This window comes from Chenopodium quinoa, unplaced genomic scaffold (genome assembly GCF_001683475.1).
Source record: "Chenopodium quinoa cultivar QQ74 unplaced genomic scaffold, ASM168347v1, whole genome shotgun sequence".
NCBI classification, from domain to species: domain Eukaryota; kingdom Viridiplantae; phylum Streptophyta; class Magnoliopsida; order Caryophyllales; family Amaranthaceae; genus Chenopodium; species Chenopodium quinoa.
The window spans coordinates 74,400-99,238 of NW_018744582.1; the positions used below are offsets into that span (position 1 = coordinate 74,400).

Consider the following 24,839-nt stretch of genomic DNA (forward strand, 5'->3'; position numbering starts at 1 on the left):
ATGAGTAGTGAATGTAATTTCTGTCAGCTAACTTCATCACTTCTTTCTGTTCTTCTGCCTGATAAATATTTTCTTGTGGTCTCCTAATTGCTGTCCACCCTCTATTTCTTCCTTTGCTCTCTCATTTGGGAGGGTGGGCATTATTGCTCTTTACCCGAGGCTTAGGTTAAGTGTATATTATGCTACCTTTAACCTGTTACTATAGAATCCTGGCTCTGTCAGGTTTTATGCTATGAATCTTTGTCCTGATTTTTTTATGATTCAATGTGTCTGGGATAGTGGGATTGCATTTTTAAGTCTTATCACTTTCTGTGTATTGAGTTCAAGGGACTACATTATGGGAATATGAGTTGTTCTTAGCTACACTTTCATGTCTGACCCTGGACCTTTCAATACTATACCAGTGTCCTGTGTTTTGTTTAGAAGTGGATAAGCCTTTAGCACCTTTTGAGACTTGCTTCTTTTTAGACAGAGGCCTTGCAACTATGCTCGAATCCCAAATCATTTTTGCACTCAAGATGATGTTAGGTTCATTTGATGGAGGTGGAACTAGCAACTAATCTAGAGTAGCTTTTATAACTCATTCCTACCAATCTTTTCACACCTACTTTGGTGGCCAATCAGATTGAGATGGTAGAGATGAGATCTTTAATTAAGCTCAATTCAGAGTATTATTTTGGGAAAAGAGGGGGGGGGGGGGGGGGGGAGATTATGTCACGGATTTATATGGGATGTGTAGGAAAAGGGCAAGCCAGATCATGGAGAGGAGGGGACCTTCTATGCAAAGATGAGTTAGGCCTTTGTTTTTTTTAAACTTATTTTACAAGTTTATTCTCCTATCACCTTTGATGTGTACATTTTGCTGACTAAGATATGAGTTTCAAAAACCCATCTGGTAAGGTATCAGAAACCTGTGCATATTGGGGTTCTAAAACATGATGTCATTCAGGAAATGCAAACTTAAACATGGAATGAGCAAATTTATCATTTTATGGATGAGCCCATGCCCTTTTTAGTAATCTGAAGATGAAATTTAAAATGATAATTTTGACATTGTGTTGGTTTTCTTTTTGGCTCTGTCTACTTTAGCTTGTTATGCTGAGCACCAACCTGCTTTGTTCCATTGTCCAAGAATTTATTGGAGTTAAAAGGTCAAAATATTGATCCTTTTCCTATGCTATTTTGAATTGTTTCAGCTTTGTGTGCGCATCAATATATTTTTGTTTGATTTATACTGCATTTTTGGTTGTTGTAAACTGTTCAACTTTTTACTGAAAATCTAGTATTTTCTTTCAGGTTCTTCACTCAAAAGAATTTTCTGTTTATGTGACCTTGCCTCTCTGAGTGACTCTGTCAACATGAGTACCACTTGCACTGATGAGCGAGTAAGCATGAGCCTGTGTTTACCTTGTTAGAATTGTACTTTATTTAGATTATAACCAAAAAAAATTGGCTGCGCAGGAAGAAGGTACTGTAGTAGGATTTGAAACTCCTGATTCGCCTAGTTCAAGTTATAGCAGTGTATACCCTGGAAATGAAGATGAAGCACATGAACCACCTGTTGTCCCTCCCCACTTGCAGCATACCCTGTTAAGCTGTCCTCCAAGTAGAGAAACCTCTGGTACACTTCCCCTGCCTCAAAATGTGATTGTAAATCATCTTTACATCGAAAACAGGGAGGCTCCAAGATCTGTTGTGGCGCTCGGTTTTACTCATCGCTTCCGGTCAAAGTTTGTCACAGTTGTTCTTTACAAGCCTGTCCCAAGAAGGGGGAGCAATGCTTGATGTATAGCCAGAAATTAGTTATTCAATTAGGTATTGCCCATTTCGCCTCGATTTAATGTGGACTATTCTGAAATTTTCTTCAGGGAAATTACCTTTGTGGTTTATTGCCTGGTAATCAAAAACTTCCATATCTAGGATTGTTCCGCCACACCGCCTCAGCATTGCCTAAGATTATTTGGTTAGCATCATATACAATGTTAGTAGAAGAATAATTTATTGGCAGGTTTTGATGTTGTACCTATTAAAGGAAGCTGACCACTTGTTTATATGTTTCCCGATGTCATGATACCGCTTCATGATTGACATTGAGATTGTGTTTGGTTCTTCTTTGGTTGATGATGGGATTTGGAATGACTTCACCAATCCACAGATAAATATTTTGAAGAAATCAACTTGACTAATTTACTATTGCCTGAGGTGATCAAATAGCTAGATCTTTCTGAGTAAATTGTACGTCTCATTTTTTTTTTTGTAATTATTGTTTTATGAATCTCTCTCTACTTTCCAAAATACTTTTACCGTTTTTTTTTGCTTGCATCATTTGGAGTTTTGCATATCAACACGTAATTTTGACCACGGCTATATAATGTATTACTCATAGGAAGGAGAATGTACGAATGGTGTAAATTTCTAAATGCTACAAGTATTAAATTTTGGGTTGGATATCTTTGGGTTTGGATTATTTTAACTTAGAGGACTCTTGGGCATGGGTAAAAAAATTCTTAATTCTCCGTACGATCTTGAATGTTCAAGTTGCTAAATGAGCAACTTGAGCTCACACTTGGAAGGAATGAGAGGGGCACAGCAAGATTATCGATCCAAATTGACGGGGCTTGGAACAAGGCAACAAGGAGAAGGGGAGCAGGATGGGCTTTGGAGTGCAATGAGGTCATAACAAATCTTTAAGGGTGCTCCTACGGGATAGCAAATACAGCCCTTCAAGCAGAAACTGTTGCTTGTCTTGAAGCAGTTAAGTTGCTGGGAAGCCGGAATTCGAAGCATACTAATCAAGACTGATGCTAGTAAGTTGGCGGACCTCTTGCAAGGTAAGGGAACACGAGATAAAACTTTGCTATGGACTATCAATGAGATCAATATAATTGGCCATTACATTGACTGGTGTATCATACCCAAGGAACAGAGGTCAAAGGTCGAAGATGCTCATAATCTTGCAACAAGCCGCCGCAAGCTCAATATGTTTTAGACCAGTACTACCTTTAATAGTTAGGCTTTAATCTTGTTTATTCTTCCTTTATCCAGTGTCAAACATAATGGGGTTGTTTGGCAATCGGTTGTCAGCCTTTTAGTTTTTGGCTGATTTGTTTGGCTTGTTTGACCATCTGGAAATATTAGCTATATGAATTGACTTTTTAAATGGGTTGTTAAAGCCATCTGTTTAGAAAAGTGTTTGATAAAATTAGTTGTGGCTGTTAGCTGTTTATTAGTAAAAAATTAGGCCAACAAGCCAAAAGTCAATAGAAAAAAATAGTCCTATTGGCTTCACCTTTTGGTTGAAAAGCTATCTTAAAATCCAACAACGAAGCATATTTTTTAGCTGTTTGACCAAAATAAAAAGCCAAGACCCTTTTGCTGAACACCCTCACTTGAAAATTGACTCACTTTTAAAAGATTAAGAACCTTGTTCATTATTTGCAGCAAGTCAGCAACAAGCAACAAATAAGATGGTCACATACGAAGTATCATATATTTAGCTTTTACAGTTATCATGCGCCTTCATTTGTTTTTTTAACAGGCACGCGCCCTCAAATTAAAACTCAAGGATTGGTTGTCTAATAGAATTGAACTACGGAATACAATTCCTTAATCGATTGTGGAGGCACTCAAAATTAGCTTAATTTGAGTCTAGTTCAAAGCAACTAACATGGTTTGTGAAAAAAGTGTCTCAACAAATTTACAGAGAAGTCTTCTATATTGAGGAAAATGGAAGGATTTTTCATGTGATATGATACGGATTTAGACAAGTTTATTACTCCTTCGTCTCATAATACTTGGGACGTTGGGGTGGACATATAGTTTAAGAAAATTACAAGTGGGTCATTTAAAATATTTATTTATCGTATAAAAGATTAACTTTGTATTTTTATATCGTAAGAAAACAACAAAGTGGGGTGGGAGTGGGGTGGGAGTGGGGTAGGTGAGGAGAGAAAATATGGGAAAATATTTTTTTATTAGTAGTCTCATTCTATTTTAAGTAATGTATCAAGTATTGTGGGATGAACAAAAATAGAAACTGTGTCAAGTATTATGGAACAGAGGGAGTATTTTTATGAGCTTTAATCACTCCGAATTTTCCAAATCACTCTGAAGTTTGCAAACGTATTAGGGGTGACTTTTATGTGATTTGAAATGACTAACCATATATTGTTATTTTTTTTTAATTATTTTGATAACTTAACTTACAATTGTCGAGAAAACTTAACACCCTACATGGTTAAACCAACCGAGTCTAAATCCAAATCCAAATTCAAATAACCCGAAATCGATAAATAACCGATCCCAGATCGGATTCAGTGACCCAACTTAATGGCCCTCTAAGCGACCACAGAAGTGAAGAACCGCTGAGGCGCTCACTATAATCAGCCAATCCTTAATTAATGAACTCTCATTTTAGCATTCCATCCCCACAAAATCTCCATTTCTGAACATCAAAATGACTACCCAAGATTTTCTGAAAACCCTGAAAACTGCAAAAAGTGCAATTCCATCCACCATTTCTTCATCCTTACACCATGAACAAACCCCCATTAAAACCCTCATCAATTCATCTTTCAACACCATTTCTTCTGCTTCAGAAACAACCCCATCTCCCCAAACCACCATTTCTTCTTTCCTTACTTCTCTATCCTCTCATCAACTCCACTCTTTTCTCTCAGACCCATCTGTGAAAACTATTGATTGCTTGAGAATCTTCAACATTGTACTCCATAATCAATCAGAGCTTTCATTCAAGCCTGATATTCATGCCCATTTTACCATAATTTGCAGGCTAATTAAATCCAGGTTGTATTCGGATGCTGAAGTTTTGTTGCAGAAATTCATTATTGGTGCGAAATACAGGTACCCTTTTAGTGAGTTTACAAATTGGGTTGAGAATTATTGCAAGGAATCTAGAATTATTACGAAATTGTTGAATATGTTGCTTAAATTGTATTCTGATCATCATATGTTTGATATGGCTGTTACTGCGTTTGAGTACATGGTTGAGAGAGAAGTTGAGAGGGATGAGAGAACTTGTTCTGTTCATTTGTATGCTTTGGTTAAGGCTGATAAGGTTGATTTAGGTTTGGAGTTTTTTCGTCTTATGATGGATTCAGGCATGGAGGTTTCTGTGTTTTCATTGACAATTGTTGTGAGTGGATTGTGTGGGATTGGGGAGTTGAAGATGGGTAGAGAATTGGTGGAAGAAATGGTTGGGAAGGGGGTTAAACCTAATGTTATAACATTTAATACTTTAGTGGATGCATGTTCAAGAAGGTGGGAATTCGCGGAGTTGGATTTAGTGTTGTGTTTGATGGAACGAGAAGGAATTACGTTTAATGATACGACTTATAAGCTTTTGATTGATGGGTATTCGGGTTATGGTAAGGTTGATGAAGCAAAGAAGTTGCTCTTGGAGATGCAAGTCAAAGGTTTTGAGGTGGAGGCGTATTTGTACTATATGGTCATTAGAGGCTATTGTAGATTGGGAGATACAAGCAATGGTTTTTCATTACTTAGAACAATGCAAGAGAAGGAGATTGCCCCCTGTGATGGTATTTATCGATGTTTGATCAGTGGTATGTGCAAGATTGGAGAGATGGGTCAGGTCAAGGAGTTGGTGAATGAGGTGCTAAACAAGGGAGGTGAGGTTGATGGTGCTATGTGGAATGATTTAGTAGATGGATACAAAAAAGCTGGGATGATGGAAGAACTTGAAGAATTAAAAAATAAAGAAATTCCATCCTGAGCAAGATTAATCATGTCAGAACTCCATTCTGAACCCCAAGCTTAGTCAATATGATGATGATGATATTTATAGTCTTTTATGTGAAGAGTTGGAAATGAGGAGAACAAGCAAAGGATGGGCGCAGATTTTGTACTTATAGCATGATCAACATTGCAGAAGGCAGAGCCTTAGAGCAATGATCCAATACTCATGTCTGAACTGTATAGGTCTAAAGAGGGGTGATTTATCAGAGCTGTCAGACTATAGCAACATCCAGAAATAGTCGAATTACTCGTAGCTCTTTCAGTCCTGCTGAAGTTTTGATTTGGGACATCTCAGGAACGGTCAATGTTAGACTGGGCATTTCAGGAACCACTGGCTGTGTTGACAAAATAGGTTGATACTCCAATGAATAGGATTTGGGCAGCAGCTTTTTGAGAGGATATGCATAGATGGATGACCAATGTGTATGGTTGTACATCCCAGTCAAATTCCAGTGGACCTATAGCACCATTAATCTCCATTGCTGTTAAACTTTCAGCCCCTTGGTTAAAGGAAACTTGTAGCTGTCAATGTTGCTGTAACCATTTCTGTGCCTTTTAAACTAATGAAGCCTGGCTGAAGCCATAAAACAATAAGCATAGCTCCCTTGTGCAATCTTGTGGCTATTAACTTATTATGCAAAATGTCATATGGTGTAGGGTCTTGTGTGCAAAGAAACACAGGCATTACGTACCACTTTATCCAAGATTTGATGCTTGTGATGAGCCATGTATCCATATATAATGGAGCTATTCATTTAGACTTCAATCAAGACCTTTGCTGTGCTTGTGGGGAAGTCAATTACGAACCCTGGTATCTATCCTGATTGTATGTTGTATGCAACACCGTAATATTTGCTGATAGTGTTGTTTCTTGATACCTCACAAGGATGGCAGCAATGATAAACTCAGCATTGCATCTGGAGATCAAGGTTGAAATTGCGTAAGGATAGCTCCAGTAACTAGTGAGGTGCACAAATAGGCTTTATATCTGTCAACCCAGTCTGTTATCATTCGGACCTTTGGGATACACAGGTATCATAGAAGCACCATAATTTTCTAGTGTTTATTTTTCTCTGTTCTTGCTTAGTCTTAAGTTTAGGTTTGTTAGAAGTACCATCAAGTCTTGTATATTATGCAAGTTTAATTCATGAGAGAATTTGTTAATAAATTTTATCCCAAACTCTATAGTTCTCCCTTGTGTTACTTTGGCTAATAAAATTGTATTTTGATCTTTATTTCGTTCAAAATCTAAGTTGATTCCATCCCAATTAAAGAATCAGTAAATTAGAATCAAGTCCATAGCAAGATAGAAAATATTTACAGGTAAATGTAAGCAAGCAGATATATTGCAGAAATGAAACTTTATTATTCAGATACAGCAATTTCAGAAAACTAACATCTAATGGAGTTACACCTACAGATCTATAGTTATTGACAGCCAAAAGCAGCAAATTAAATGGTCTGAGATTACAACAGCCCTCACTATACAATCAAGGGAGGACATCAACATATAAAATACAGATCTACATACCCTAGCGAAAGGAAAAAAAAATAGAAAACCTGCCAGTTGAGAAAACAACATGCCTTCTACCAGAAAAAGAAAGGAGGGTTCTAAAAGAGGATAAGTAATTAAAATAGCAAGGTTAGACGGTTAATTGTTGCACTATGAGTCCGCTGCTCCAGAAATTATGGCATCTGCAGCCTTCCCGTGCTTTACAAAAGCCGGAATACTGAGGGAGCGTTTCTTCAGCCTACTACTGCTTGGAAGAATCTTCTTATCACTCTTAGCAAACACGGGAGGGTATGGGCAGAATGTATCAGACAAAGGTTCACTGTTAGTCCTCAAGAACATGTCAAGAGTTGGCGGGTACTTGTAGTTGTCCCTCATCTTGTTATTATTTACCACATCTGACAGATTGCTCAACACAGAGCCATATTCTTGGTCATCCTGCATTGCTAGATCATCATACTCTTCATCTGACTTGGTGGATTCCTCATCAACTGAACCTTCCATCTGAAAAAGAAACAAATACTGCCGTTAGGTTTGCATTCCTTCAAGCACAATGGTGGAATTGACCAAAAAGTAGAAAATTCACATTTCCATTAAGCACCAATGGCATAATTTATTTCCAGAACTTGAAGACGAGACATCAACACAGCTTTACAAGGTGATAGAGTTTTAGTCAATAGGAGTCGGAGTCTATACACTAATAACTTTGGTGGTCAAACAGTAATAAAACGTATAAATAGCTACTACATGAGGAAGACAACAATCATTAGTTCCTAATAACATTACAAAATATATTACCTCTTCTTGAGTATGTTTGTCACCATCACTCAGGTCCTCATCGCTATCGATCTCGGGTGGATCATCAACCTCTTCATCACTGCCAGATACTGAGAGCTCTTCCTTTAGCTGTAAAACAATTGAGTTTCAACAAAGCTTGGTGCACAAAAAAACACTTGGTACTTCGCATTTTTCATTGGAACGTAAGGCTTGCATATTAATGAAATCAAAAGGATGAGGAAAAAAAACAAGGTTCCAATTAGAAATCTGAATGAACATGAAGACTTACCTCCTTAGCAGGCCCATCAGACATACGAGGTGAGCTGCAGCAGGAAGAGTAATATTTACTCCCAGTATCAGTACCATTCCACTCAGCCTTCGACTCATCAACACTGCTGGCATGGCTCGTGCAGCCAGTATCATTGGGCCAAGCACTTAAACCAAAATGACCGAACTGAAGATTTACTGGTTCTGCCTTGCCAATTTGCAGCGGACCATACATAGGTGTTCCTATCTCAGTGTCAGCACCATGCCCCTTACTAGGATTGCCATTGCTGTCAACAGAATTTACTGGCCAAGCCTTTGCTACAGAACCATCATCGTTTAGAAGAGCCATCAGATGTCTTGATGATCCCTGCCTCTGAATAAGTTGAAACATCCCTTTAGAGCTCAGCGAATCTGCCGCACATTGATTCCTGAATTCCTCTAAAACAGCATTTACAGTGTTAGTTGTAGGGTCATACAGCTGCTCTCCACCTTCACGCCTTCGTAAACAGCTGAAAACTGTGGCATGGATTGCTGCTACACTTTTGTCTACATTAGTATTGTTTATCTTAGGGACAAGATGTTTGTCAGCTCGATTGCATAGGTATTCTTGTATTGTTCTAATGTTTCTAATATATTTAACGTATTTATTTTTTGTAGGATCCAAGGTCATGTACTTTGCACGCACCGCAAACCTTTCCAAATGTTTATCTTCATTAGTAATGTATATCATGAACGGTATAATTGAAGGATGCTTTTTCATAAGCCCCATCTGCCAAACAAGGTACGACAATATCAGAACCTTAAAGTTGAACAAGGTAAGCATTCATTTTAAGAACAAATAATACATCTACTCACCACAAAGTTAAGACTCAAGTGTACCCCTTCAACAATAACTGATTCTTTCCGTTCTTCCCAAGCAGTGACCAGCCGATCAAGACTCTCTATGACCATTTCACTCTGAGCCTTAAATCCCTCAACTGCCATTTGTTTTGGACTGATCAGCTCAGTATTATTTGCACCCACCTCTGGCGTTTGATGATCAGTTGTTCCATTTTGAACATTATCATTCAAACCATCTTTCAAAAATGATTGAGTACTCCCATCCTTTTTCTTGGCCTTCCTTTTAGCTTTTGCTTCTGCAACAGCAACAGGATCCAAATACTCTCCTGCATGATAGGTTGATGCCCACAGCAAAGGATTTTGTTTTTCATCAACGAAACTCCTCATCATATGTCGTATGGAATCTGTTGATATAACAGTAGTGATTCCCAATCTGCTTCCCTATAAACATGAGAAAAGAAATAACTTTGAGGTTGATTTGAAACAGGGATCAATTGGTTCTGAAGGAACCCAACATAAATTGATAATCAAATAATGAAATTTAGCTTCAACAACAAAAACGATATATAACAAGTAGCACATAAAAAGGTTCCCATCATAATAAATCTATTCCTCACAGTTTTCGTTTTAAAAGGAAGCCATGTATACAGGCATCAGGTAAGGACAGTATGGTGAAAGAACATGCAGAAAGAGGTGACATAGTGGATGCCCAATGCCATAAAATCTTCACATGATTGCATGAAATCTCCAGGAAATTACAATAGAGAACTCAACAAACCAATAATTTTACAGCAAACAAATTGATCTATCAAACTACAATACATAACAACTCATAAGTGTCCCATTAAAAAAAATAAAAATAAATAAAAATAAAAAAATCATAAGTGAACCAAGAGAGAAGACAACAAACTAGATCAATACACCCAAACTAGCAAAGGAATATTGCATTGTTGTAGCTGATATTAAACAAGTCATGTGTACATACCAGCAAGGATGACAGTGTAGATTTGCCACAGCCACTAGTTCCACACAACAAGATGGTCATGGATTCCTTCCTCTCACGGATTCTGCAATCAACACATATCACTTTCAGCAATGTGATTCAAAGAAATGGAAAGGGTGAATCAATTAGACAGGTGATAATGCAAACATGATGCAGCTTGCATCTCAAGAAGCAGAAACAAACAACACTTCAAAAAAAGTAAAAAAACAAAAACAAAAATTCTTGTCTACTAAGCAATAGGAAGCAAAAGATGCATCCCAAAGGCTTGCATACACTCATACTTAACAATCTTCCAAGTGAACCATACTTGAATCTTGTTTGTAATTCACCACAAAATGTATAGCTTACAGCTACAAGATATATGGTTTAAGAGCAATACTAAACAACTAAAGTTGCATACATGTATCTCACTAATGGATAAAGAATATTGAATCAATAACACTATGTAAGAGATTCCACAATAGTATCGAAGCGTACATGTCAAAAGAACCTTTGTTTAAATCCAAAACTCTTCAGGGCTGAAAGCCTGGGAACCTTGAGATGGAACACACTATTCCTGTTCATACAAGCTTTTTAAAGTTCACATACATTTATAAGAGTTTGACATTTGAATCCCTAATGTTGGCTGCCTAGAAGTCTCCTATTGGTGCTAAACACTCGGCAATAAACATAATTGCTAAAGTATTAGAAGTTAGAGATAGAAGGAAGCATTATTATATAGAGATCATCATGATGCTATCCCTAACTAAATCTCAAAATAGCTATACTATCAACATTTTAGAAGAAAAACAATATTACATGGAAATATGGATAGTATGGAAGTATTAGACAATACAATCAAAGACACCATCATTGGATGACAGTAACTTGATGCATAAATAAATCATAATGATTAGTATAACTGTACACACATTGGCCCATATGCCAATCAGGTGCACTGGTTTTCTACAGATTTCGATATTTCATGATGCTGAACTGTCCTACCAAAACAAAAAAGGAAAACAATCTATTCCAACTTACATAAAAACATACGTTTTACAGCTTTAATTAATAAGACTCAAGTGAAATTCAAGTCTTTTCCCCCAAGGCGCCATGTGAGACACAGGTTCAAGTCTGATAAGGGTGTTTCCCCCTCAGTCTCTCTCCTAGTGATTCCATCTAACCAAAGATAAGTTTAAGAAGCAGCCACAACAGATATATTAAACATGAAAGCAAGCATTGAAGACAAATCATAATACGTATAAAAACCACATCCAGCTACTGATTAACTCATCCATAAGAGACAGACCAGCCCCGTGAATCAGAAACCACCACAAGTAGCTAAGCACTATGGAATGATAAAATTTGTGAGACTTGCTCGGTTTGCAAAAAGATATTTCAGTATCTTGCTTGGTAACAAACAATACTTGAACCTCACCCAACTTACACATAATCCAGATGTAATAAAGGCTATTGAGACTTTATGAGGAAAAACAAATTGTAAACAAAATAGCTTTATTTAAAAAAAATAAAAATTTACGCATACCTGCAAGCCAAAATCAAATCTTCACGTTGATTGGGACCCACATATTTATACTCGGATAGGCCATCACATACAATATCCAAGAATTTGTCTCTACCAATGAACACTGTCGTGCGCCGTTTGTACAACTCTGATGACAAACTCTTAGGTCCACCATCCTTCTCCATAACTAAGTTATTCTTCACCCGAGCTTCAACCAGATGATTGCCAAGGGATGGAGGTTCTTGAAACCTTGATCTTATATAAGTTGTATCAGCTCCAAATCGACCCATGCCAGCTGATGTGTCACTTGAACTTTGACTTTTCACCATTTCAAAAACCCTTTTGCTAATCTAAACAATAGGCAAATTTTTTAGCATTTTAAGTGACATTCTGACATATGACCAAGAAAAATAAACAGAGATCTGTGATACATTAAAAAGATTGGTGCAGTTCATGCTAACAAAACATTCACCTACACGGGTTCAGCAAGATCATTTTACTACAATCAACATCAGTCTAAACTGTTAGCAGTGATGGAAACTCTGTCATACCCAAATGAAGATAGAGATAGCATCACAAGTTACATTGATATGTCAAGAAACTGTGAACGGTGGGTCAGTTTATTAAAAAAAAAACACTGCGGAAGATGTGGACAAGTTATATTTATATGAAAGAGAAGATTCATTAACAACCACCCACATATGATTCATTCCAAAACTAAACTATGCACGCATGAAAAAAAATTCCATTCCAAAACCGGCTGATCATGATCACTTTTACCCTAATTCGCCCAAACATATAGCCCAAAACTGACCATTATTAGCTTATCTCAATTCGCAATTCGCAGGGAGTTTAGCCAATTAGGTAACATTGATCATGATTATGAAGTAATTTAAAGACAAGTCTATTCTGAGATTCCTCTCAATAACACAAAAAACAAATAATTATGCTAAAAAAAATCATGATCTGTTTCAATATCATGCAATAACACAAGTGCCAGCCAGTTATTAAGGTTAATTTTGAAGCATGTACTTTGTCATCCGTACAGTACTTGCTAAGTTGCAAGTTGAAACTCCACAAAAACAATGCATCGCCAACTACAAATGTCAGCTGAAAAGTAAAGAAACTACAAAAATTCAACCAATCAAAGGAACTTTGATTTCCAGCCAAGCAATATAAAAGCAACTCCAGCTTAGATTCAAAAGCCAAAAGTTCGAATCTTTCCCGCACTTTCTTTTTTCAGCCACTCCCTTGTAAATTTCTAAATGCAGTACAGTTCTACAAAATTCAACCAGAATCAGATACTCAAATATCAGCCAATCAATTACTTCCCTATACGAAACAACCGCGAAAACCCAACCTAACAACATTCTCGTACACGAAATCATACACTTCCAAAAAGAACAACGAGCAATCAAAATCCAAAAATGAAATCAAACTTCACTTTTTTTTTGAGGAAGAAATCAAACTTCACTTTGTCACCTTAACAAAAGCTAAAAGTAAAGTACCAGGAAACAAAAGTAATTAAGCAAAAAATCGACTAAAATCAAAACGAAACAACAAACTAAAACTACCTTAAAAGCATGGCGAGCTTTGCATCCCATAAGCTGCAAAGTACTCTGCAGTACAGATCGAGTATATCGAAACGACTCCTTCTCCATTTCCCCTTTCTCGGCTTTATTGTGATCTCCGTCCATAACTACTATATACAGTACTTTATTCATTTCGGCCATTTTCTACACGAAAAATGAAAAAGAAAATATACATATTTACAATAAATTTCTCAAATCCAATTAATCAAGGAAAAAATAAAAAAAAACACAATGAGATCAAATTCATAACCTCTCTTGTAAAAATTCAAAAAATTCCAAAAAAAAAAACATCAAATAAACTTGTATGAAAATCAGAAGAGCTCGAAAAATTGAAATAACAATCATATACTTCATTCAGGATCATGAAAATTGAAACACATATTCAAAAAAATGAAGAAAAATCAACAATGTGGATATAAAATGCAATAAAATATACAAGAACAAGGTTGAAGATCATACCTGAAAAAGCAATGTAAGATTGAATAAAAGATTGAGGTATGAAATTAGGGTTTTATTTGGGGATTAAAATAAAAAGAATAAAGAATTTGTGTAATTGTTATAGTTATAGAGTAAGATGTCCATTTTAGGACAAAAATGAGAGAAGACGAGTGTTGGTTGTTGTCGCCATTTTTGCTGTCAATAGAAGCCACGCATCGTATGCGTTAAGCCTACACGAGTCGCTCTGCTCTGCTCTCTCTCTTCAATATCTTTCTCTCTTTTCGCGCCTGGCCGCCCACCTTCGCAATCTCCCTCTTTTGCTTCGTTTTGGTCCTGTTTGTCCAACAAGTATGTCAAAAGGACGTGATTCCCTCCGTGTAGTAGGACCGCGGACCGAAAAAATTGACCCAACTTGAGATCGTTTTTTATTATTATCTACACCGTCTTAATCAAGTAGGAGTTTTTAGGGGAAAGTGTGGGGTTTTGATTCTCATCCGTGTTGGATTTTATAAGTTAGTTACCGTGGTGATTGAAATTATTGGAATCGAGATTCTACTTTAGATCAACAGGTATATTTGGCATTATATTGTGTAATCGTAAGATTTTACATACTCTTTATTTGCTAAATATGTTATCATGCTATATTATTGTGATGATTGGAGATTTGGAGTTATTCGAATCGGGATTCTATTTTGGATCGATAGGGATATTAGAAATTATGTTGTGTAATCATAAGATTCTACGTACTCTGAAATTGCTAAAGATATGATTATGTCGTTGTTAGTTAGTTAATAGTTAGTCCTATTTGAATATAATAGTATTAAAAGTTATTTGTTTAATTATTGAGAGCTTAGTTTTAGACTTTTCGAACCTTTGTAATAGAATAATTTTGTTGCATGTAGTAGTGTCCCAAGATCATTTGTAGATAAAGCTCGTCTGTCTCTATTTTCTCATTATCAAAAAAAAAAAAAAAAAAGAGAAACACTATAGTCTATATCATGTTATATAACACATACAATCGTAAATGAGCCTTGTTTGTGAGCAATAACATATAAGATTATTTTACCATTTTAAAGTTATTATTGTAGGATCAAATCATTGGATTGTGAAATCGTAAAGTATCTGAAGATTTTGATACTTCAATTACCTATCTTATCAATCGAGTATTCTAGATAACTATAAAAAATTAAGTCAAATTTTATACTTAGACTTTTAAATCAAACGAGTAGTCTAGGATTGTGGAATCATAACTTTAAGATTCAATTTCCATTCTAACAACTAGAGTGGTAACATCTTTTAGTTTTACTCTAATTCATTTAGTCTAAAACATTGAAATATATCAGTGGGTTGAGATTTCCTTAGCTTTTCTCAATCTCCCACCAATCAAGAAATATGTAAGTTAAAATTTTAACTCGGTATATTCAAAGTAGAATCTAGGTAACTATAAAAAATTAAGTCAAATTCAACTTGGTTTTGTTTTTTTACCTAACATATCACGTATTCATTTTATTTATATAAATAATAAAAATTTAAAAGTAAAAAATTTATAAAGTATCAAATAAATATTAGGAAAAGTTGTTCGGAATAATCCGACCTTTGCCTCATCCGCCCAAAATATTCCTACTTTTCGATTATTTTTAAATAATCCGACCTTTATACTTCTTTCGCTTTAAATGGTCCCACCCGGTCATCTAACTTGTTATTACAAATTACTAGACACATGTCAGCCTATGATTGGTAAAAAAAAACAACTTTTTTTTAAAAAATAGAAAAAAATAATTTAAAAACAGAAAAAAAAAATATTAAAAAACCCCAAACCCAGATTCCAGCAGCCCCAGCCACCGGCCCCCTGCACAATCCGGCCACCATCCCTTCTCCTCCTGATTTCGGCCACCAACTCCCTTCCCCTTCCCGATTCTGGCCAACCCCTCCCTCACTCTCCTTGTTTTCGGCCAACTCGACCCCATTACCAACCTGCAAAACCACCTAAAAAGCAGAGCTACCGTCGCTGCTCCTCCTTCGCAAACGCACCACCCACAAACTAACCCAACCACTCTCACCGTAGCAACCACCAACGAACCCACCATCACAATGATCAATCGCCACCCACCACAGTTGTACCAACAATCGCTGGAAGACACCACAAACCAGCCGCTTCAACGCCTACTAATCATCCCTATAATCGCAAAATCATCAAAGCGGCCACTCTTAGGGGAGAGTGATGGTTTCGGTGGGCTAAAAGTGAGTAGAGGAGGTGGTTTCGGTGGGTAGGCTGGGTGGGGGAGGTGGTTTCGGTGGTGGTAAGCCAGAGAAGGTGGCCGTTTTTTTTTTTTTTTTTTTTTATTTTTCAATAATTTTTTCTTATTAATTTTTTTTTTAAATTTTTTTATGACCAACCACATGGTGACACATGTGCAAACAATTCCAAATCATAAATGGTAACCTGTTTAGTCGATTTCAAGTCACTCGGGACCATTGGTAGCGGAAAAGGTATAAAGGTCAGATTATTTATAATTAGTTGAAAGGTGGGATTATTTTGGGCGGATGAGGCAAAGGTCGGATTATTCCGAGCAATTTTTCCTAACTATTAATTTGATTTTGTTAATTGTGATGAAGTTTGGTAAATGGATGACTATAAATTCACATATTTGGTGATTTAAGTTTTAGATGACAGCTTGTTTAAAAGTTTTCCAATGACTAGTCATAAACTCTTGGAAACCCATTTATGATTTTAAAAGGGATAGTTATGGTAATTTTACGTAGAATTGTCCAAAACTGAAAGCTTCTACCCAAAAAGTTAGGGGATTTGTTAAACATCGCCCACAAATTACTACATAAAGCCCACAAAATTAATATGATTTGACATTTTTGCCCCTTTGTCAATTTTCTCTGAAAACGAAAATTTCACTCACCGAAAAATGTGGAGTCGTACGGGGACGCCGGGGGAGGCCGGAGATCCGGGGGACGACGAATGTCATCGGAAAAGATGGCTGGCGTCCGGGAGGAGCCGCCACCACCGTGGCACCGGCGCCTGGCCGGGACGCCGCCACCATGGCGGTGGCGCCTAGCCAGGACGCCTATACCATGGTTGAGGCTTCCAGGCCAGGCGCCATAACCATGGTACTGGCGTCCCGGCTAAGCGCCACCACCATGTTGGCGGCGTCCCGGCCAGGCGCCGGTTCCAGGGTGGTGGTCCGACCATTTTATTTTTTTTATTTTTTTTTTTTTACATTTAACTTGCTTAAAATTCAAAATAAAAAATTTTCTCAGTTACCAAAAAAAAAAACAAAATATTAAAAAAAAAAAGAAATATTTTTTTCACAATTTCCAACAAAAAAAAAAACACAATATTACACAACAAAAAGAAAACAAAAAATTATCAATTTCCAACAAAAAAAAAACATGATATTACAGAAAAATACAAAAAAAAAATCTCAATTTCCAAAAAAAAAAAATATTATACAAAAAAACAAAAAAAAATTAAAAAAAAATAATAAAACAACCACGGCAAGGTGGTGGGGCGCCTGGCCAGGACGGCCGACGGCTGGTGGTGGCGCCAGGTCCGGCAGCCACGTCCACCGGCCTGGCGTCTGGGCAGGACGCCCAGCCACAGTGACTGGCGCCTGTCCCAAACGCCACTCACCGTGGCTGGGCGTCCTGCCCAGACGCCAGGCCGGTGGACGTGGCTGCCGGACCTGGCGCCACCACCACCTTGCCGCCACGAGCCACCACCACCTTGCTGCCACGAGCCAACCACCTTGCTGCCACGAGCCTCGACATCCCCGTACTTTGATTTTTATTGAGGTTGTGTTTTTTTTTAAGGTAAAGGGCAATATTGTAACTTCAACATAAGTTTGCGGGCTTTATGTGGAGATTTGCGGGCGATGTTTAGCATTCCACAAAAGTTAGTTGGATATTTGCCTAAACTTTTTTCCACTTTAAGTTTCCATTTTTGTCCTTATTTTGTTTCCTACCTTCGAGTTTTTCACGACACCTACTAATTTTATTCTTTAGGGAATAATATATGTTTCTTAAGGGGTTTTTTATGCGTTGTTAAAGGAATCATCGGGTAGACAAGCCATCAAGATGATTCAAGCTAGAAAGTGATCTTATAATAATAAAATAGTCTTATCCCTACCTTTTAAAAAGTATAACAAAACACATATAAATATTTAATAGTGTGAGGACAATTATATCCTTAAAATATTTGGTTATACCGATTAAAAGTATGAGAAAATTAAACTATTAATAGTGTGAGGACAATTATATTCTTAAAATGTTTGTTTACATATATAATAATTGTTATTAAAATCGCGATCTGGACCGTAGAATCGTACAATCCTGATCAACTGCACCCAAGCGATTTGAATCATATTCAAAATCGTTGTGTGGTAGAACCGCTCATAAATCGGATAGAATCGGTGGAATCGGATTGATTCTACGATTTCACACCGTATTTAACAATTCTACCCTTGCAAAAACTTTGATATTTCGAAGCCCATAACTTTTGATTGCGAAGTTAAAATTGGGCTTATAATATACCGTTGGAAATCTCTTGAAGTATATATTTTAATCTGATTGGTCTCACATCCATATCATTTATATATTGTATGATCATATGGCCTAAAGAGTGCAACTGTGCAAGGGTGTCATATTTGGCCTAATTTAATTTTATTCAATGGTTTACCTATTTTCAATATAAATTGAAATTAAGCTTATGAAATATCAATTTAAAACTCTTTTAAAATTATGCTATCCAACCATTTGAATTTCTTTGGAAATATAATAGATTTGGGTATATAAAACACTTTTATAATATAAGTTTGTTGTGGTTGTCATTCATTGGTTATCTCTTTAGACCCTAAACTAATTTGATCTTACATACACTTAGTATTTTATTATCATTGAGTTTTGTATTAGGAGAAACAATTTTAGGTGTCAAAAACATACTTTGTTCATTATTTAACATTAATTGTCTCATACTCTTGTGATTGACCTACTAGATTAGATTGTGTATCAATATTTTATGACTTTATAAATAGTGTACTAATAAAACTATTTTAAGTTTGTATTGTTGATATTATGTTAGCAAAACTTTATTTATTATCATTCTTATTGCTTGAGAATTAAGTTTTTAGTTATTTAGTATCATTTTGAAACCCAATTTTTAAAATGTTGTAGTTTTTAGCTACTTGACACATCCGCGGCACCGCCCGCCCCAATCTAGTGGAGACCTGATCTTTTATTATGCTCATATTGTTTTGTTGGTCAACAATACATAACATTAATTCCAAAAAGATGATGTTGAGATATGATTTTAAATATTTCCTTCATCACCTAAACTTAGTAAAATGAGATGGAGACATAAAATCTTAGAGACAACGATTATTAAGTGAGTATGGTTTCTGTATGTAGTTTGTACCCATTCGCCTTGCCGCCTTGCCATCTTGACCTCTTGTTAATTAATTGGGGTTATTTTAAGAGAGCATGTGGGTAATACATAAAGAATGATATATTGATATGTAAGTGTGATTAGTGGGGTGTTTTTAATAGTTTGTGGGCAAGATAAACAATAAAAAATTTGTGTGAGTAGGATTCAAGGGAAAGAAAACAATAAAATAGTAATAATAGTTATATTCCAAAATAAGAAGTGTTAAAATAATGACTAATATATAGCAGCAACATAAAATTAGGACGACTTATTTATTAATGTCGTACCAAAACCGAAAGCAAGCCACCATGAGCATGTGTAATAAGACAAATAACTAAAGGAATAACACTAATTTTTGGAATAAAAATTTGAAATAAAAAGTCATATAGAGTGAGGGATAGTTCAAGTGGTTAGAGCTTTCCTCCCGATTTCAGGAGATTCTGAGATCGATTCTCACCCCATCCTTGTGGCTCTCTAAACACCATTAAAAAAAAGGGGAAAGGGAAATCTAATAAATATTAATACATGACAATAGAATCAAATAATGTAGTTTTATTGAATTCAATAACAAGAACATAAAGAAACTAAAGGGAAAAGGTCGGAAATGAAATTTGGCTATTTCCAGCCTATGAAACACTTATTTTGAAAAACCCTAAAGAGAAAAAATTAGAGAGGAGACGGTTAGAGTTCTTTACTAGTTGTTTTTATTTTTATTTTTAACACCTCTAAGGAATAACACTAATTTTGTTAAAAAAAATAAAATAAAATATGAATTGGGTCTGGGCAATTAACCCAAGGAGAAGGTTTTATGGTAAAACCAATTGGTGATATAATAACCGTTGCACATTGAACATTCTTCCTGCACTCTATTATATTGTTGTAATTTATATCATTTTTCAACAAGGGGATCTTAATCTTATGTACAGAGTAGTTGTGAAAGTAACTCTGTCTGATTCGATCATTTGATTGTAGTGTAAATTGATCTTGTATTCAATCTCGCATAATCTTTACCTAAGAAAACAACTTATATTGAATTAAAGTCAAATGACTGAAGTCGAATAAATCCCACCATATAACCTCTTATATTGTCCTAAACAGGAGACCTTTGGAGTCATTAACTAAGTACTTTTTGTTGTGTTTAAAGAGAGGAAAATGTAGGTTTGTTTACCTAGGTCGTGTGAGTTGGTCCAATCGGGCCCGTGCCCGGATAATCATTGAAGGCCTTTTCTCTTCATCATCTTCCTATCCTTGTAAATCTCTTATTCATTACTAGTAGAAAACACACAAATGAGCACCGGTTCAAAAGCAGCTTATTGGCACCGGTTTTGAATCGGTGCGAAATAGGCGGGTGCCCATTATTGAAGTTAATAGATATGTTATAATGGGCACCGGCTGGGCACCGGTTTAAGGGACAAACCGATGCCCATTAGTACCTAGAAAATAAAAGATTGTTGTTTCTAAGATATTATATTTTCAGTACTTGATTGCTTATTGAATGTGGAGGGCGGTTACCTATGAATCTCTTCGTTAAGAGAGTTGATCGTTGATCGTTGACATTTTAAGAAAAATGTCGTTATGAATTATCCTTCATTATATACATCAACCTTGTTCTTCATTATACTTTTGAACTTCTATACTTATTCTTATTGGAAAGCTAACTTAATCCTATACCTCTTATATACTTCTAGTTTATGTGGCTCCATACTATTTATTTTGTTATGTTTTTTGTTGTTGAAAAAAAAAAGTTCCCTAAATGCCTTAGTGTGAGAGTGGTGTGTAAATGTTAAAGAATGAATCAACGAATATTATGTTGTAGGAATTTGCAATGATACGACTTTCCCTTCTCATTCACGGCTCAATTAATATATATATATATATATGTATGTATATATGATACAATATTACTAACCCTAAAATAAAAGATATACTAGGATATTAGAAAGTTAACTAAAATACATAAGATAATATATTCTAACAAATATACGATATTATCTCAATATATCTCAATACCCCCCCTTCAAGTTGGAGCATGCGGGTCAAAAATGCCCAGTTTGGAAAGAAGATAATCAAACCGTGTTTTTCCGAGAGCCTTTGCAAAAATTTCCACAAGTTGAGATGAAGTTGAAACATGAGAAGGAGAAATCAATCCTTCTTAATTGCATCACGAACAAAGTGGCAGTCAACCTCAATGTGCTTTGTTCATTCATCAAAAACCAGATTCTTTGCTATGTATAAAGCTGACTCACTATCACAAAACAACTTAATTGCCTTTGGATGTTGAACACCCGAACTCAACAACAGAGCTTTAAGCCACTTTAGCTCACAAGTGACCCCAGCCATGGACCTGTATTCGGCTTCTGCAAAAGACCGAGACACTGTATGTTGCTTCTTTTTATTCCACAAAATAGGCGATTTACCTAGAAATACAAACCAACCAGATAAAGAGCGACGAGTGAGAGGACAAGCTGCCCAATCTGAGTCGCACCAACCCTGCAGATTCAAATCACAATCAGCACTTAACAAAATACCTTGAGCCAGAGTTCCTTTCAAATAGAGAACCACCCTCAAAGCCGCATCCCAATGCTCACTCCGTGGCTCTTGCATAAATTGGGACAACACATGAACAGAATATGCCAAATCAGGACGAGTGACCGCAAGATAGATCAAACGCTCCACAAGTCTGCGATACGACTTCAGATCCGAAATAAGATCGCCATTAGCTAAGCCAAGCTTGGGGTTCTGCTCTATGGGAAAACCACTTGTCTTTGGCCCCAACAAGTCTGCTTTAGAGATGATATCCAACGTATATTTCCGTTGGCACAGAAACAAACCTGGTGAACTACGGGCCACCTCTATACCCAAAAAATACTTCAAAGGACCAAAATCTTTCATCTTGAAACAATCACTAAGATAGGCTTTAAAAACAGTAAATGCAGTGGAATCATTTCCAGAGATAATTAGATCATCGACATAAACTAAGATATTTATCTGAACATTGCCTTTAGTATATGTAAATAAAGAATAATTAGAATAAGATTGTAGAAAATCATACTGTTTTAAAGCCGTTACAAGCTTTGAGAACCAACATCTGGGAGCCCGTTTCAAACCATACAACGACTTGCGCAATCTGCAAACCAATGAAGGATTCGAGCTTTCAAAACCAGGTAGTAACTTCATGTAGATTTCCTCATCAAGATCACCGTGTAAGAAGGCATTATGAACATCCATTTGATGAAACTCCCAATTTTGAAGCCGCAATAGCAAGAAAAATTCGAACCGTTGTCATTTTTGCAACCGGAGCAAAAGTTTCATCATAATCAACACCTGCCTTCTGATGATTCCTAAACACCACCAAACTGGATTTGAGTCGATCAGCATCCTCATTTGACAAAAATTTGGTCTTATAGACCCATTGACTACCAAGAGCTCTTTTTCTGGGTGGAAGATGTTCCAAGGTCCACTTCTCGTTATCTTCTAAAGCTAGAATTTCTTCTTTCATAGATTTCCTCCAATCTTCAAACTTCATAGCCTCCTTAAAAGTCCTCAGATCATTGCTCTTAACAACGGCTGCAAGAAAATTCCAACAATTCACATAATAAGTGTCATAAATTATATAATATGTTAAAAGGTACGAAGTACCTGAAGGGAGATTGGAAGCCGGAACGGAGCGAGACCAACTATTAGCAAAAAATGTGTGTGTCATGTAATCATGAAGTAAGACCAAAGGAAATTTTTCTCGACATCCCCGACCCATAGAATTGGATTGCAGCTGCTGGTTGGAGCTGTCATCTAGCGAAACAGTGGATAGTCGTGGCTGCTGTTGCACAGACCCAGCACCCGCTGGGTTTCCATCGGACTGAACAGTAGCTGGGTGTGGCTACTGCTGCCCGGACCCAGCGCCCAATGTAACACCCCCAAAGCTCCCTCTACGGAAATACTAGTATAATACATATAATTATACTGTAGAGATAGACTTAGGCGTATTACCGCCGCGTGATTACGCAAGGCTACTCAAACTTACTAACCAAAACCAATACTTTGCAACGGAAACTTCAATACTTCCTTTATTAATAATAATATAAATAGTAACCATAGTCATGAGTAGTCATAGTTAAACAAAGACCAACATTCCTAATCTAGATGAAGAACATTCCAGGGACTCCCATATGCATAATTCTTGACTCTACCTGAAATTAGTCAACACTGCTTATTATTACGGTAAACAGCGCGAACCAAAACAAATAAGAAATACGGCAAAATATGCTAAGTACGATAAGTGCAAGATAAGTGAATTCAATTTATTCGCAAACATGCTTTTAATACCAATTCCAATAATCAATCCAATGAATTCCAAAACTCATGATTAAACCAATTCTCAATAATTCAATAATTCGATGAAACGATTTATAAAACCAATTCCTCTTTTGAAAACCAATTCTCAATATTCTCAAAATAATTCCAATAACTCAATAATAATGATTAGTCAAATCAATTATTTTCGAAAACTCAACCTCCTCTCTAAGTGTGCACACCCCCCAAGCTAGTCTCCTACTATTTCAAGGCTATTCTTGGAGAAAGACTAAGTCATACAAAGTCCATAGACTTCAATGAATCTGCATAGTGGGATTAATATAATAATTATGCTTGTAAAGCTTTTTAATAAATAATTCAATAATCCTCATAAAATTCCTCTTTGAATAAAAATCAACCTTTGTAATAGGTTAACTCAAAACTCCTTTTTATTTAATTCAACATGCTTTAAAAATCAACCTTTTAATAAATACTTGAGAATTAAATCTAATATAAGGAACTTTTCAAAATCAATAACTGTTCATTTGAAAAACCTTTTATTTAATTCATCAAACTTTTCAAATCAATTTCTTTATTCAAACTTGATACATAATTCAACCATTCAAACATAACATTAATCCTCCAATTTATTTATCAAACCAATTATTTTAACATGCTTTTATTCCATAAATCATAGTTCAATTGAATTTAATTCAATCATCATAAAAATCATGCAAAACATGCTTATATAATCCAATCAATTTCAAAATTATCTAGCCACCTAACGAAACTTTGGTCCTTGCTTAGCAAACACAAAGAAACTTCAAGCACTTGGATCAAACACACCCTACAATTAAATATAACCTTAATTGATATAAGGTTAACAAATAATCACAACAATTAAATTAAAACCCCCCAACTACATGTACATGAACCTTTTAAATTATTTTTCATAAACATGAATAAAATTCTGATTTTATTTAATTAAAACTACTCATAATAATTTTTTTAAATCCCCCATAATAATAATTAATTAATTAAATAAGAGAAGAGAAGAAGAATAGGTAGAAAACCAAGGGAAAGAGAGAGAGAGGCGGCGGCAAGGGCAGCCTTCCGGCAGGTGGCTGGAGGTGGCGGTCATGGTGATTGGTGGTGGTGGCGCAAGAAAGTAAAGATAAGAAAAAGAGAAGAGAAATTAAAGAGAATTGGATTTGCGTTGGAAAGAATAGGCAGAACTTGCGGAGGACATAATTCCTTCAATATAACTCTAAATTAGGTGATTCTTGAGCCTAAACTCAAGGAATTTTTGATAGAAACAATTTTTTGTGAAATAGAAAAACTCCAAAAATTACCAAAAGTGTCTGAAAATTGGCTCCAAAGATATACAGGCTGATTTTCGTTTAGAAAAGAGG

At 36.0% G+C, this 24,839-nt stretch overlaps 3 protein-coding genes and 1 pseudogene across 3 annotated transcripts; 2 read left to right on the plus strand and 2 right to left on the minus strand.

Moving 5' to 3' along the window:
• Positions 1-873: 873 nt before the first annotated feature.
• LOC110699390 lies at positions 874-2,193 on the plus strand (annotated as a pseudogene).
• A 1,737-nt stretch (positions 2,194-3,930) lies between these two features.
• On the plus strand, positions 3,931-6,978 carry LOC110699159 (pentatricopeptide repeat-containing protein At2g28050-like). Its single transcript, XM_021876644.1, has one exon. The coding sequence runs from the start codon at positions 4,457-4,459 to the stop codon at positions 5,750-5,752; it is 1,296 nt and encodes a 431-aa protein (XP_021732336.1). The 5' UTR covers positions 3,931-4,456; the 3' UTR covers positions 5,753-6,978.
• A 127-nt stretch (positions 6,979-7,105) lies between these two features.
• Positions 7,106-14,191, minus strand: LOC110699158 (P-loop NTPase domain-containing protein LPA1 homolog 2-like). The gene is made up of 8 exons (XM_021876643.1): positions 13,728-14,191; positions 13,251-13,412; positions 11,698-12,026; positions 10,155-10,236; positions 9,185-9,610; positions 8,352-9,098; positions 8,084-8,191; positions 7,106-7,789 (listed from the first exon to the last, which is right to left on the minus strand). Exons 2-8 carry the CDS (start codon positions 13,407-13,409, stop codon positions 7,439-7,441), a joined length of 2,202 nt encoding a protein of 733 aa, XP_021732335.1. The 5' UTR covers positions 13,410-13,412; positions 13,728-14,191; the 3' UTR covers positions 7,106-7,438.
• An 8,160-nt stretch (positions 14,192-22,351) lies between these two features.
• Positions 22,352-22,840, minus strand: LOC110699391 (uncharacterized mitochondrial protein AtMg00820-like). The gene is made up of 2 exons (XM_021876911.1): positions 22,777-22,840; positions 22,352-22,704 (listed from the first exon to the last, which is right to left on the minus strand). The coding sequence occupies exons 1-2, from the start codon at positions 22,838-22,840 to the stop codon at positions 22,352-22,354; spliced, it is 417 nt and encodes a 138-aa protein (XP_021732603.1).
• Positions 22,841-24,839: the final 1,999 nt, after the last annotated feature.

What these genes read in the sequence shown, in the direction of transcription:
- LOC110699159 (XM_021876644.1), top strand. Translation starts at nt 4,457, where the DNA reads ATGACTACCCAAGATTTTCTGAAAACCCTGAAAACTGCAAAAAGTGCA.
- LOC110699158 (XM_021876643.1), bottom strand. Translation starts at nt 13,409, where the DNA reads ATGGCCGAAATGAATAAAGTACTGTATATAGTAGTTATGGACGGAGAT. An exon ending in CTACACTGTCATCCTTGCTG is followed by an intron (nt 9,611 to 10,154) that starts GTATGTACACAT and finishes TCATGTTTATAG; the next exon opens with GGAAGCAGATTGGGAATCAC. An exon ending in ACAAACATACTCAAGAAGAG is followed by an intron (nt 7,790 to 8,083) that starts GTAATATATTTT and finishes TTTCTTTTTCAG; the next exon opens with ATGGAAGGTTCAGTTGATGA.
- LOC110699391 (XM_021876911.1), bottom strand. Translation starts at nt 22,840, where the DNA reads ATGACACACACATTTTTTGCTAATAGTTGGTCTCGCTCCGTTCCGGCT. An exon ending in GGCTTCCAATCTCCCTTCAG is followed by an intron (nt 22,705 to 22,776) that starts GTACTTCGTACC and finishes ATTTTCTTGCAG; the next exon opens with CCGTTGTTAAGAGCAATGAT.